A 13,390-nucleotide genomic window follows, 5' to 3' on the forward strand; every position below is an offset into this window, starting at 1 on the left:
TCTTAGGATCCTCTTGGTTGTTTCCAAGTGATACACCTTTTGTCTCCCATGAATCTACTTATAATACTGACATTAAATGCCAAGTTTGGTTGCATATTGAACAAATAACGATAGGATCCAATCAACCTGCTATGTTGAGTTGGATCAATATCTTTCTCATCCTTATTCTTCGACAATTGTAGCATTATTTCAGATGGAGTAATGACAGCATTACAATGTTGCATTTCAAACTTTTTCAATGTCTCAAGCGCATATCTTCTTTGGTGCATGAGCAAACCCCTTTTGGACTTGTGGAACTCAATGCCAAGGAAGTATATCATAAGGCCAAGATCAACCATCTCAAATTCTTTCATTAGTTTACTCTTGAACTTATAAATTCAATTTTTGTTGTTGCCCATTATCAACAAGTCGTATACATATAGACAAAGGATAATCACTCATTCACTTGTATCCGCCTTCACACACACTCCATGCTCGGATACACATTTCTTGAAGCCGACCTCCTTTAGGAGACCATATATTCTTTTGTTTCAAGCTCTTGGAGCTTGCTTCAAACCATATAACATCTTCTTTAATTTGTAGAACTTTAGCTCTTGGTTTCTTACAACAAAACCAGAGGGTTGTTCTACACACACCTCTTATTCAAGGGTCCGTTTAAAAACACAAATTTGAAGTCCATTTGGTAGATGGGTCAATTTTTTTATTCTCATTACCAACAAATATCCTTATGGTATCAATCCTAGGAACATGTATGAATACTTCTTCAAAGACTATGTCCTCTCTTTGCAAAAATCCCTTTACAACTAATTGAGTTTTATGCTTGATTATTTCACCCTTAAGATTTGCCTTTACTTTGAATACCCATATCACACCAACTGACTTCTTTTCATCTGGTAAATCAACCAACTCCCAAGTGTTGTTCTTCTCAATTGATTCCAGCTCCTCTTTCATAGCACAAATCCACTTCGGATTACTTAAAGTCTCTTTCATTTTAACGGGTTCGGATTCGGCCATAAGTATAAAATGGATTAAATCACCATCATCATTGACTTTGTTGTCTCGGAAAATCTCTTAATATTGGATTCTTTGAGGCAAACCTATTTGCCTTGTTGATCTTCTCACATTTTCTTCAATTCAGACTTCGTCAATGGGTGTTTCTGCATTTCCCGTTCCAGTAGAATCTGAATTTTTAAAGTTTTAATTGGTTACAACTGTTATGTAATCGGTTACAGGTTGTTGTAGCTCCTTGATTTCATCAACAATGAGATCTTGGGTGATCACATCCCTCCTTTTTGCTGCATCAAACAACCTGTAACCATCGATAGAGTGATATCCTATAAGTATCATCATTTCTCCCTTATCATCCAGCTCTTTTTTAAGTTGCCCTGAAACATGTCGATACGCTAAGGAACCAAAAACTCTCAAATGGTTCAGATTCTATTTGAATCTCGACCATACTTCCTCCGGTGTTACCTTCTCAAGCTTCTTTGTTGGACACCTATTCAAAAAATAGGCAGTTGTGGATACCGCTTCTCCCCATAACTCTTTCAGTAAGTTCTTACCCTTTAACATGTTTCACACCATGTTCATAATCGATTGATTCTTCCTTTTTGCAACACCATTTTGTTATGGTGTATAAGGTGGTACAACCTTATGTACAATCCATTCTTGATCACAAAACCTCTCAAAGTCTTTTGAGACATAGTTGCCTACACCATCTGTTTTGAGCACTTTGAGTTTGTGACCGATTTGCCTCTCAACCATGAACTTGAAATTCCTAAACACTTCAAATAACTCATCTTTTCTATTGATTAGGTATGTCCATATCTTTATACTATGATCATGTTTGCATCCATAGGAGCTTTAAGGACCAAAATCATGTTTGCATCCATAACACGCATCCCTTTGTTTTCCATGTGAATCTTGTAACCCTTCTCAAGTAATTGGTTAATACTTAGAAGATTACATTTGATTCCTGGAATTTGAAATAGATTTTTTATCAAGGAATGTCCACCATCTGCTCTTATGATCCAAACATCATCGATTCCATCGGCCGTTAGAGTGGTGTCATCCGCGAACTTCACTTTGTTCTTCATGGAACGATTGATTTTAACAAACCAATCCTTCTTTCCCATCATATGAGTAGAACATCCTGAGTCCAAATACCATTCCTCGTTGCACTTATCTACACCTTTCGTACTCATCATGCCATTTTCTTCTGCATATAACCGATTAACGCTTTCATGTAACCAGTTATAGCCTATTTTTGCAGGATTTCCCAGAATTATTGTTGTTGTCCTGCAGCTTGCTGCTGCTTCATTCTCCTTTTGTGATCATGACGAAGAGTGTATTCTCTTCATCAAACTCTTGTCTTGCAACCTTGAATTCATCTCTTTGATGTTCCTTCTTGTTCGTATTGCACTCTCTTGCAAAATGACAAAACCTTTGACACTTACTGCTCTTTACTTTTTCCAAATCTCTTTTTTCCACCTCTAAAGTTGCCTTGACCACCATTTTTGTTGTAGATGCTTTCACTCATTTGACAAGTCGAATTCTTGGAATTTTGGGACTCTCTTCCACCAAAATTATGAAAATTCCCTTTACTCTACATGGGCTATTTTCCTTTCGATCTCTTGTCCTTCTCGTTGAAACGAGCTTGCAAAGCGATCTCCATCTTTTTCTTATCATTATTTCTCTCATTCATCCTTTGCTCAAGAGCCTCAAGAGAGCTTTACAACTCATCTTTACTCATCGTCGCAAGATCCTTCGATTCCTCAATCGCTACAACCATGTTGTTAAATCTTGGTGTTAAAGAACACAAGATTTTTGCGATAACATACTGCTCAATGACTGTTTCTCCACATGCCTTCACTTAGTTCATTAATTGAGTGATTCTTTATGAAATCGTTGATTTTCTCATTTTCTTCCATTTCAATCAATTCAAGTTGACGCTTGTGAGTTTGTGACCTCACCACCTTCGCCTTATCAGCCCCATGTATATGTCTTCTCTAATATTTCCCATGTTTGCTTTGACGATTCGCAATCACTAACTTTCTCAAAGTTGTCACCATCCACACATTGGATAAAAAATAACGCCTTAAAATCTTTCTTATTCTCTTCTTTATGTGTTGTTTGTTGAGCAGTTGTTGCACCTTTAACAAGAGGATTCACTTTGTTCTTGATCACTTCAAGAACATCGTAATAATCAAACAACGCTTTCATTTGTTTGCATCATTTGTCATAATTCTTAGCATCAAGGATGAGTAGGTTTGTATGAATTCTTTCATTGGAGACAAAATTCATGTTGCACACTAGGTGTTTGTGGATCAGAACCAGACTCTTGATGTGAAATGTTAGAATTTGGAACCACGAGATTGGTGAATGATTGAGAAAATTAAAGTGTGAAGAGAGAGAGAGAGAGAGAGAGAGAGAGAGAGAGAGAGAGAGAGAGAGAGAGAGAGAGAGAGAGAGATTGAGGGTAAAAATATTTTCATAAACATTCATTAACAAAGATGAGAATGCTTCAAAGACATTTATACAAACAATACAAAAGTGATTGAGACACAATACATGCAATTACATAATTAAAAAATAGAAAAACTCGGGCATGTAATTGATTACACTAAACTTGTAACCGATAACCGCTGACACTAAATACATGCAATTACATAACTAAAAAATAGAAAAACTCGGGCATGTAATTGATTACACTAAACTTGTAACCGATAACAGCTGACACTAAAAATAATTCTTCTTTCAGTGATAACGGGTTACATGCAGATGTTAACCAATTATACCCATGAAGTTTTCACTTTCTCTTCAACTCAAAAGTAAAATTGACCTTGCTTAGAAGTGAAATTGACCTTACTGAATTAACTGACTACGGCTCTTGAATTACTAAAAACACTTTTAACCGATTTTAGTTAGTGAATTTTTCAATCCATCTCTCAAAATGTTCAAATCAAAAAAATAGACCACCAAGATAATCCTTCTATTAAATCTCCTATATTTTCAGAGGGTGAATTGAGAAACTTACATTTGATTTTGTTTCTCTTTATAGGTAAAACATGCTAATTAACGTTTCTGTCTATATTGAAATAAAAATATTCATCTACTTTTTATTTCCTTAAGGAAAATATAACATTTTAATAAAAAAAATAAAAATAGAAAATATTATTTGTAAAAAAAATATCTTTTTCTTTGTTAAAATTCTATATTTTCATTAAGAGGGCAAGAAAAGAGTTCAGCCATCATCATGTTGGCCAACTCAACTATTCTTCCCTACTTAGGCCATTTTTTTTACTTTACCTTGACCAACCAAAGGATAGCTCTTTCATGAGTTAAAATTTTCATATATTTAAAAAACATACTCTCTAATTTTGTACTAGATATTGATTCCTTTTTACATAATATAGGACTTCTTTGCATCATACTATGCATAGCCCTATATATACATAGTTGTCAATTGATCTTATCCTAATAAACACAAAAATTCTGATTAGCATAAATCATATATTGAACATATCCTTTTCTTTGTTGTTTTGTAAATTAGTTCACATGTTGGAACATTTTATGTAAAAGGGCATTTGGGAAGTCTCTTGAAAGGCAGAATATGAAAAATCAATCCCCTGCTAATCTCTGGACATTATACTTTGTTGAGCATCCACAATTTCTAACTTACCAGAAACAAAACTGCATTCAGAAAATAAACAGCATTATTATTGTATATATAAAGCTTTAGTAACCAAATAATTATGCAGTAAGTAGTAAAGTTATATATTGTATTGGTAGTGTACATACACATGTTCTTTTATTCTGCTTTTTGCTCTCAACATAAGCCGAAATCTCCTCTTGCTTAGCCAGTGAATCCTCTAAAGCCTGACAAACCAAAATTATTAACAAGAGTGAAACTTAAAAATGAGCAATCGTTTGTGTTCTTGTGTGCGTTTTATTTATTTGTTTTCTTTGGAATAATCAAATATGCTGTTCTAAACAGATTGAATACCTTCTTGGTGTCCATGAGTTGTTTTTCCAATAAATCAGCTCGACTAATAGTATTATTTAGCATTTCCTCCTTCTCAGGTGGCATTAAAGCAGGCGTATGATTAATGTTTGTCATTTTCTGCTCCAACTCAGTCATGCGTTTCATGACGGTCATAAACTCTGCAGGAGGGAGACAGATAAATAATGGTAAGCCATTCACAATGATATAAAACTGTCCATGCACATAGATGTTTTCATTTTGCATAGAGACAAATATTTTTAGAATCATGAACTAAAGGCGGAAGAAAAATATGTGTATGATGGATTAACTAATCAATTCAAGAAATGACTTCTTATCTAGGATCATGGTTTTAAACTATAGTCTGCAAGTGTGAGTGTTGCGAGTACCTGTTGATGTTGCCATGGGGTCACTCACGTCAATTTTTTTCTGAGAAGCTTTTTTATCATCCACGGTGATTAGGTCAACTTTTTTCTCAGCAGTTGTTTTATCATCCACGGGGATTAAATCCTCTTGCTTAGAAACTTTAGTAGCAGGGACCTGTGAGGCTTATATTTTTCAGACAGTTAGAACTAAAAAAAAAATAATGGGCATTAAGAAAACTAAAAAGCAAGAGAATAATGGAGGATGAAGTAACTCAATAGACCAATTATGTAATACCCTTTACATACCCTCAAAATTTTAACTATAATTTTAAAATCAAGTAAGTTAGCTTATGTAGTTGTAAAAGGTTAAAAGACTTTTACATAGTATACAAAAGAGGCATTAAAAAGAGTTAATACTAATATTATATGTCTGTATTTTATACTATATATTATAGGCAAAAAAGTAGAACGGTCTCTAAAGCTTCCATGAGAAGCCATATGAATGTTAAAAGAATTAAAATTGAAGACTATTTGCATATAATGGTTTGATAAATTTAAATGTAAGAATTAGAATTTATCATTTGCATTTAAATTTGAGCTACTAATTAAAAAATTTACATACTCTGTTATGCCATGAAAGATGTCTGTCTATTCTTAACAAGATCCAAAATGGATATTAACATACCTCTTCACAAATTGGAGAAACCTGTGAGGTGAGATTTTCCTCCAACTTAGAATCATTGTGATCCTCCTAGAGTATATCCACATCAATCAGTTAAGAAATTCAAAAATACCAAAAAAACACTAAGAGTTGCTAGAATGAACTTTCTCACCTCGGAAATTGTGTTATCTTCCTCAACATGAGACTCAGATTTTCTTGAACATTTGTGAGCACCATTCTGAACCATCTGCAATTCCATTCATACGACTTAAAGTTACTAGCTGAAATTGAATAGATATAAAAAGAAAAAAAAGAAAAAAAATAGAGGTAAAAGAGAAGAGTTGCGGGCCGACCTTCAATATATCTGCATCTGTCCATGGTCCCCTATCCGAACGCATACATCCTCCTTGATCAGCACATGTACATGTACCTCCTAAAAAGTCAGGCAACTCACTGACAAAGAAAAAGAAAACGCAATGGAATCGATGAAGAAACTTCTCAATAACCTTTAGTTATTCAATGTTATAGGAAGACTTCATGATGGACAAAGAAAAATGAGGATCGTCAAATTAGGAAACCAATACTGAGATATTCAATCTATTCATGAACTCACCTTGCATCAATTACTTCAAGCAACTTAGTATCATACTTGTTGCCAAGAACCTGATCATATATAAATTAATATAAGTTTTGGGGACACAGTTTTTCCAACTAAACAAGCAGACTAATTAGGATTAGGTCTATAGGCTAACATGGATTTTTGCTGTGGTCTTGGGATCAAGGAAGGATTTTACGGTGTTCCATAGTATTCTAAATCCAGAACCTGCATTGATGATGAACATGCGATTCAAGGTCTGCAGTGAAGCAACCAATTTCATGATATTACTCAGTAATCCATGATATTTATTCACAACAAAAACTTTTCCCCCATAATTTTAACCAAAAGTAGATAAATAATAGTACCTCTGGATAGTTGTCACCATCAATCTTCTGAATGCGAGTAACAAGTTCCCTAGCATGTTTGTTGAAGCTTTTAAGCCCCTGCGACATTGGAACAATATTTATGTCAGTTGTAGCAACTTTTCCATATATAAATTGGTTATTAACTATTTCTCATGCATACCACTCCCTCCACATCCAGGATAGTCGTACTTTGATCGATGTGTTTCTTGGCAGCAATGGAACAAGCTGCAAACTTTATATCAAATGTCCTCTCAAACTCCTTTACATGGTATTTGATATAGCGATCCATGGTTGTGACTTGCATCATCTTGGCAGCATCGACTTGTCCTAATCTTTCTATGTACACAGGTCGTCCTTCTTTGTCTACTCCATGATGTCCTTGTGGATAATATTTCAATACTTCATCAATTTCCTTGAATTCAAATTCCTAATGTAATAAAGGACACAAAAGAATACACAACATAAATCAAATCAATTAAAAAACTGAAAAATTTGATAGCCAATTAATTAATATAGAATACAATGATGAATTAAAAGAAATCACATCCCCACAAGCTTCACACAAACATTGTTGTTACAAGTTACAACCAAGTACCTCCCCAATAGTGTCAGCACCAAATTCCGTCCTCCATTTCAGCATATCAGACCACATCAGCTTTGATTTATCGACTTCAAATTTCCTGGCCTTCAGGAATCTATCAAAAAAATAAAATACATGAATACATTAGTAATAGGAAAAAGGCTTAAAGCAAAGGCTTCATTGCAATGCATGCAAAATTGCTGATGGTAGAACAAGAAAAAGTATAAACGCACAACAAGAAAAAGTAACCTAAGCATCATATGATAGTCATCATGCTTTGCAGGGAGGAGATCATCCGCTATAAGAGCTTCACGGAACTCTTCAACAGCTTTCAACTCCTCAGCATCGTGCACATCCTCAATTTCAACAGACATGACCTTGCTACTCCGCCTGCCCTTTCTTGCCAAAGAATTTCTAAGAATGTTTGAGGCATTCATTGCTTTCTGCTTAAACGAACCTACAACATCATATTGTTCAAAAAATCCACTTCCATAACACACTATAAATAGATAAATATTAATAGATAATTCAACTATATTTAGTTGTTGAATTAACATCTCACATAAAGAAGCTTACCATTCCCAGCAGACACAGGTGCGGCGGACATTACGTTGATTTCTGTTGCTACTTGTTATGTCGAGGAGTTGAAGCGAAGGATAGAAGAATCAAGCACTCATATTATGCAGGGCAGAAAAGTAAAAGCACTCCCAAATGCCCTGCCTGCAACTCCACCACCAACCAATATTTCATTAGACACAACATGTTTATATATATTTAAGTTGACGCCTACAACCGCAATTGCAGCCACAATATTTGTATGTTTGGTTCTGAGGCCACACAAATTCATTTCGAATGATTGAATTGATTTTGTAAAATTGATTCTAGATTAAAAAAAAAACGAGTAGAATTTACAATGATTTATGTTTGAATATATTAATATAAAAGCGAATTTAACATTAAATTCAAAAAAGCTACCAATTCTATTTTCAAAGCAATCAATTCTAGCAGCAAATTCAATTCTACTCAATAACATTCAAACAAGTCAAAATCAATTCTACATCTCTAGAATCAACCTCCAAAAATGCGGCTACATTGGCAGCATATTCCTATATTTTAGCAAGATCAAAGTTCACAAAACATGAAATTTTGCCATATATTTGTTTTCTTACATTAAATTGGGAAAGAAAGAATCCAAATAAAAGAAAAACCAGCAAGCAAATTAGGATGAATGAAATTGAAAGATGAAAGAGATTTAGGTAAAACTGCACATTGCATGTGAAAAAAATAGTTTCCGAATGAAAGGAAATGGAAGAGGAGAAATGTATGAAAATGAATATTTACCTCTTGAAGCGAATGGGTAGAGGGAGAAGGAAAGAGAAGAGAGGTTATAGAAGAAAAGGTAAGATAAAACCATTATTATCCTAAAAGAAGCTAAATTTAGAAAATTGGGGTAAAAACAATGAAGCACCCTTGACCAAGTCTCAATAAGGCCGTGAATGGCTCTGCAATTCAGAATTAGAATATCCAACAGATGACACAAGTATGGGAGTTATGGACAGACCTAAAGATATAGATTATCGCTAAGATTCTTGTTCTGTATAAAAAACATCACTAAGTTTGTCATTGCTTTTTTTAATAAATAATATCATTTTTATATAAAATGTTACTTAAGCTGGTGTGTTTGGAGCTGTGTAAGAATAAGCAAGATGGAATTCTAACTCATATCTTATTTATTTATTTTTAAGAGATGAATTCTAGTCATTAAACTACATGACTAAAATAAATATTTTAAAAAATTATTTTTATATAAAATAATTTTTTTTTCAAAGTTTCAAAAAATGAATGATTGATATTTAGACACTTAATAAGTCAATCTCTTATGAAATTTTCTCCGATTTTTAGAAAGTCGTTATTAGGGATTAGTATTGGATCTTCATTTTGGCCTCGAGAAGGGAGAGGTCTCTTTAAGATGTGTTCGTCTTTAGACGTGACTTCCTAAACGTTTGTCAGAGTCCATGGCGTTAAGGTCTAGATGACGCATTCTAGAAGATGGTGGTGGAGTGTAAGAATTGGCTGATGTTTCAGGGCGCCCACAAGGGCCAATGAGCGAAGACCCAATAATGAAGCAACGAAGCATTAAGTGCATAACATGTGGATTTATTTCCTCTTTGAGCAAACAATCCCTCGCGCGAGTACTTTGCTAACCGTTCATATCAATCTGACGGTTTACCACAATCCACACCTAGTCTCGCGCGTTGAGTTGCCAATCGCTTATTCTATTTAAAGAAAGAAACGCGTCATTTCTCAAGTATTTAAATTCTTTCTCATTCAAACACCATTTTTCACATTTCATACTGACTTGGATGTTGGAGTGCTAATTTTGCAGATCAGTCACATATCCACCACATCGGAAGCTCATAACCACTACAGTAAACTATGCATCCTCGCTCTCCTATCAACTATGGTTCCATTATGGAACATTGGCGCAATATGTGGGGATCAATTTCTGATTCCTATGAATTTCCATGATCATATCTCTATCAATTCAGTCAGATCTCTTCCATCAAAAGTACATATCTTAATTCCTTGATCGCTTATCTCGAATTTCAACATCCTTCTTCCAGATCTTCCCTCAGATCTCCTTTAGATTCATCTACACTGGTGGCTTCCAAAGTTACTCGTTCCATGGTTCAACGGAAAGTTACCATCACCATTGCTGAATTTGCCAAAGACCACAACATCTTCCTCAAAAGACATATGATTCAATCTTGGTAACTTCTTTATTTGTTCCTTCATTGCAAGATCCTCTCCAACCCGAGACATGTAAAGGAGTATTCCATCCTCTTCTTTTCCTCATATCTTCTCCATAATTCCACCAGCGATTCGCTTAGACCTCCATCACTGCATGTAATACTAGGACAAAAGATGTCTCCCTGGCCTTCAACTGCTGCAAGTTATTCTTGGCGTGCAATGGATCAATGATCTATTGAACAATGTTTATAACATGGTGCACCACCAGAATTCTCAGGTCTTAGTAGAAGTAATATTCAGACTTGAAGAGAGCCGACAATATGCTAATCAAAGGAACAATACCATGCAAGAAGCAGCGTCACAAAAGAACCATTCTGACATCCATGAACTGGTACTAATCCAGGCGACAACACATTAATAAGAAGTCTAGAAGTCACCAATTTTCCAAAGACGTGATAGACACATGACTCATTCCCCTAATCCTAAAGGAGGAAGAGATAGCCACAATCTTCCAAAAGTACGCCGCCCCCAGAGGAGAGAAAGGTATTGAGAAGATTCTTCAATCCCATAGCGAAATAGAAATTCCTTATATACTCGCTTCCTCGGCAATAGGAATATGTGACCACTATCACACCCATGGTGATGTGAAATGAAAACTCTTCACATTAACTCTCACTGGATCATCGGTGGCTTGGTTTAATTCCCTAAGTATTGATTCTTAGACAGATCTATGTGAGGCCATCATTGCCCACTTTGCTGCTAGAAAGAAGTAACCTACAATTATGGTCGCGCTTAGTGGAATCTCATAGGGCAAAAGAGAAACCATGTGAGGATATATTGACTGTTTTACCAAGGTGGTTGTGGTCATTAAAGGCTCATATAAAAGTTTGAAGTGTTGGATCTTTGAGAAGGGCTTGAGGCAAGAATGTATGCTTTAGGAGAAACTAGGGCGTAAAACGGCCCACAACCTAAAAGACTTACTAAGTAGGACACAATCCTAAATTAACTATGAAGAAAAAATATTAGCCATGAGGAACAACCGTCGACCTGAGAATATTGGATCTACCCGCCCATTAGAGAAAGATGTAAGTTGGCATAAAGAAGAAAATGAGCGTGAACCATACTCCACGTTCTATTGTTATACTCCCCTAAACACTTCATGGGAGAAAATTGAAGGTAATGTGCGAGCACAGAGTTCAAGGAAGTCAGGATCAGGATCTTGTATCTGGTCAGAGAATCTTCTCGGATCGATAAATCCAAATATTGTCGTTTTCACAAAATCCATGGCCATAACATAAACGATTGCTTCAAGCTAAATAATGCAATTGAGGTAATAATAAAGAAGGGAAGGTTAGCAGAATACACCAAGGACGGAAAGAGAGTGTAGGAAAAATCCCTGAAGAAGAAACAATCCCCCAAGAAAATTGTTGAAACCTTTGCCGATAATGGAGGGGAAGAAAGACACATTGGAAAATGCCAATAGATTGCTCTCAACCAAGTGCACAAAGAGGCCAGGCCTTAGATTCTATAATAGCGAGAAGACTGGGGGATCCCGAACGAGATCTTTCCCTTGGTAATAACAACCATGATTGCCAACTTTGAAGTCTCCAGAGTTCTTATTGATGGAGACAGTTCTTGTGACATCGTGTACTCAGATCTCTTTGAGAAGATAAAATTGAAAAAGGAAAAGTTGTGGCCATATGAATGGTTAAACCTACAGGTCTTCAACGGAATGGTAACTCGTCTATGGGGATACATTGGGCTAATGGTCATATTGGGAGAAGAAGGGGATACCATAGTTATTGATTACCAATTCCTAGTAGTATCCAGCAAAAGTGTCTACAACGGTGTCCTGGGTTGGTCCTTTGCATCACTCTTAGATGTAATAGCTTCCCCTGTCTACCTCAAGCTCAAGTACCACATTGTCCCTAACATGCTGATGATTATAAGAACCAACCTATCTGGAGCGAAGAGGATATATAAGTATTTGTAGTAGGAACAAAAAGAAGGTGAAGGCAAAGCCATTGAGATCAATGTGGCCTCACTGGTTGGACAAATGAGAGACATGGCCATATGACATCCTACGTGTAAGGAAAGCATAAATGGTTGATCCAAGCAAGGTCAAAACTATTTACAACGTCCCCCGTGGCCAACAAATAGTGGCTATGCCACCTGGTTATCTTAATCTAAGTTTTCCTTTATAAAAAACAATGACACATAAGTGAAATTTATTACGTTGATTGATTAAATTTGAACGCATAACTAGCAGACAGAGTTCGACAAGTTGAATGCCTAAAAGTTGAAATGGCTATGTCAAATAAATACCATAAAAAGGAAAAAGTAGCCCACGTCTAAATAGATGAAATTGACCAAATATTCGATGTTGATTGTGTCAAAGAAAGTGAGGTTAATCTGGTAGAATTAAAGACATGGCCACCTTACACATGTAAATTGTTAAGACCTTCGAACGGGAAGAACCCCTTCAAACCTAGCAAAAATGAGAAATATCTTACAAAGACATATACCTTTGATGTGAGCAAGTGCGATGAAATCTTTGACCCGCTGGTTGCCGATGGTCAGATCAAAGTCCCAAAGGGGCAAAAAACACCACCATTAGAGCAAAGAAAGAAAAAAGGGGCTTTGCAAATTCCATAACTTCCTAGGCCATTGATCTGTTGCCGTACACTGGTCAAAATGAGTAAATAAAGGTTAGTATAAAGAAGAGACACTCGAGTTGTATCACAATGACTTTGAGTTGAAATTAACCGAAATAAAGAACATAATTGGGGAGGGGTTAGATTTTCAAACAATTGAAACGAAAATAAAGAAAGCAATTACAATTATGATTAACAAAATAATCTACTTGTTCGGTAATTTCAGACTTGTCATTGGTTATTATATTACTAGTTCCCTAAGCAGATTCAATTCTTATTTGATTATAGCATTGATTAAACAAGCACTAACAATACTATATGAATTTTATTCCTATTTGTCGCATTTAGTGATGCGTGCTTTTCGCAAGTATACGAACGCGTCAGAGTAATATAAAAGATTGTCGAATCCACAGA

At 35.4% G+C, this 13,390-nt stretch overlaps 1 protein-coding gene across 1 annotated transcript; it reads right to left on the reverse strand.

The window, feature by feature from the left end:
* Positions 1-4,480: 4,480 nt before the first annotated feature.
* Positions 4,481-9,191, reverse strand: LOC127120206 (phosphatidylinositol/phosphatidylcholine transfer protein SFH10). Its single transcript, XM_051050614.1, has 15 exons — positions 8,913-9,191; positions 8,148-8,291; positions 7,821-8,028; positions 7,587-7,686; positions 7,152-7,418; positions 6,992-7,069; positions 6,781-6,882; positions 6,642-6,691; positions 6,382-6,481; positions 6,201-6,275; positions 6,053-6,118; positions 5,392-5,542; positions 5,006-5,163; positions 4,801-4,878; positions 4,481-4,692 (listed from the first exon to the last, which is right to left on the reverse strand). Exons 2-15 carry the CDS (start codon positions 8,176-8,178, stop codon positions 4,678-4,680), a joined length of 1,479 nt encoding a protein of 492 aa, XP_050906571.1. The 5' UTR covers positions 8,179-8,291; positions 8,913-9,191; the 3' UTR covers positions 4,481-4,677.
* Between the last annotated feature and the right edge of the window lie 4,199 nt (positions 9,192-13,390).

This window comes from Lathyrus oleraceus, chromosome 2 (assembly GCF_024323335.1).
Source record: "Lathyrus oleraceus cultivar Zhongwan6 chromosome 2, CAAS_Psat_ZW6_1.0, whole genome shotgun sequence".
Lineage (NCBI taxonomy): Eukaryota > Viridiplantae > Streptophyta > Magnoliopsida > Fabales > Fabaceae > Lathyrus > Lathyrus oleraceus.

What these genes read in the sequence shown, in the direction of transcription:
- LOC127120206 (XM_051050614.1), bottom strand. Translation starts at nt 8,178, where the DNA reads ATGTCCGCCGCACCTGTGTCTGCTGGGAATG. An exon ending in ATGGTGACAACTATCCAGAG is followed by an intron (nt 6,883 to 6,991) that starts GTACTATTATTT and finishes GCTTCACTGCAG; the next exon opens with ACCTTGAATCGCATGTTCAT. An exon ending in AGACCACAGCAAAAATCCAT is followed by an intron (nt 6,692 to 6,780) that starts GTTAGCCTATAG and finishes ATATATGATCAG; the next exon opens with GTTCTTGGCAACAAGTATGA.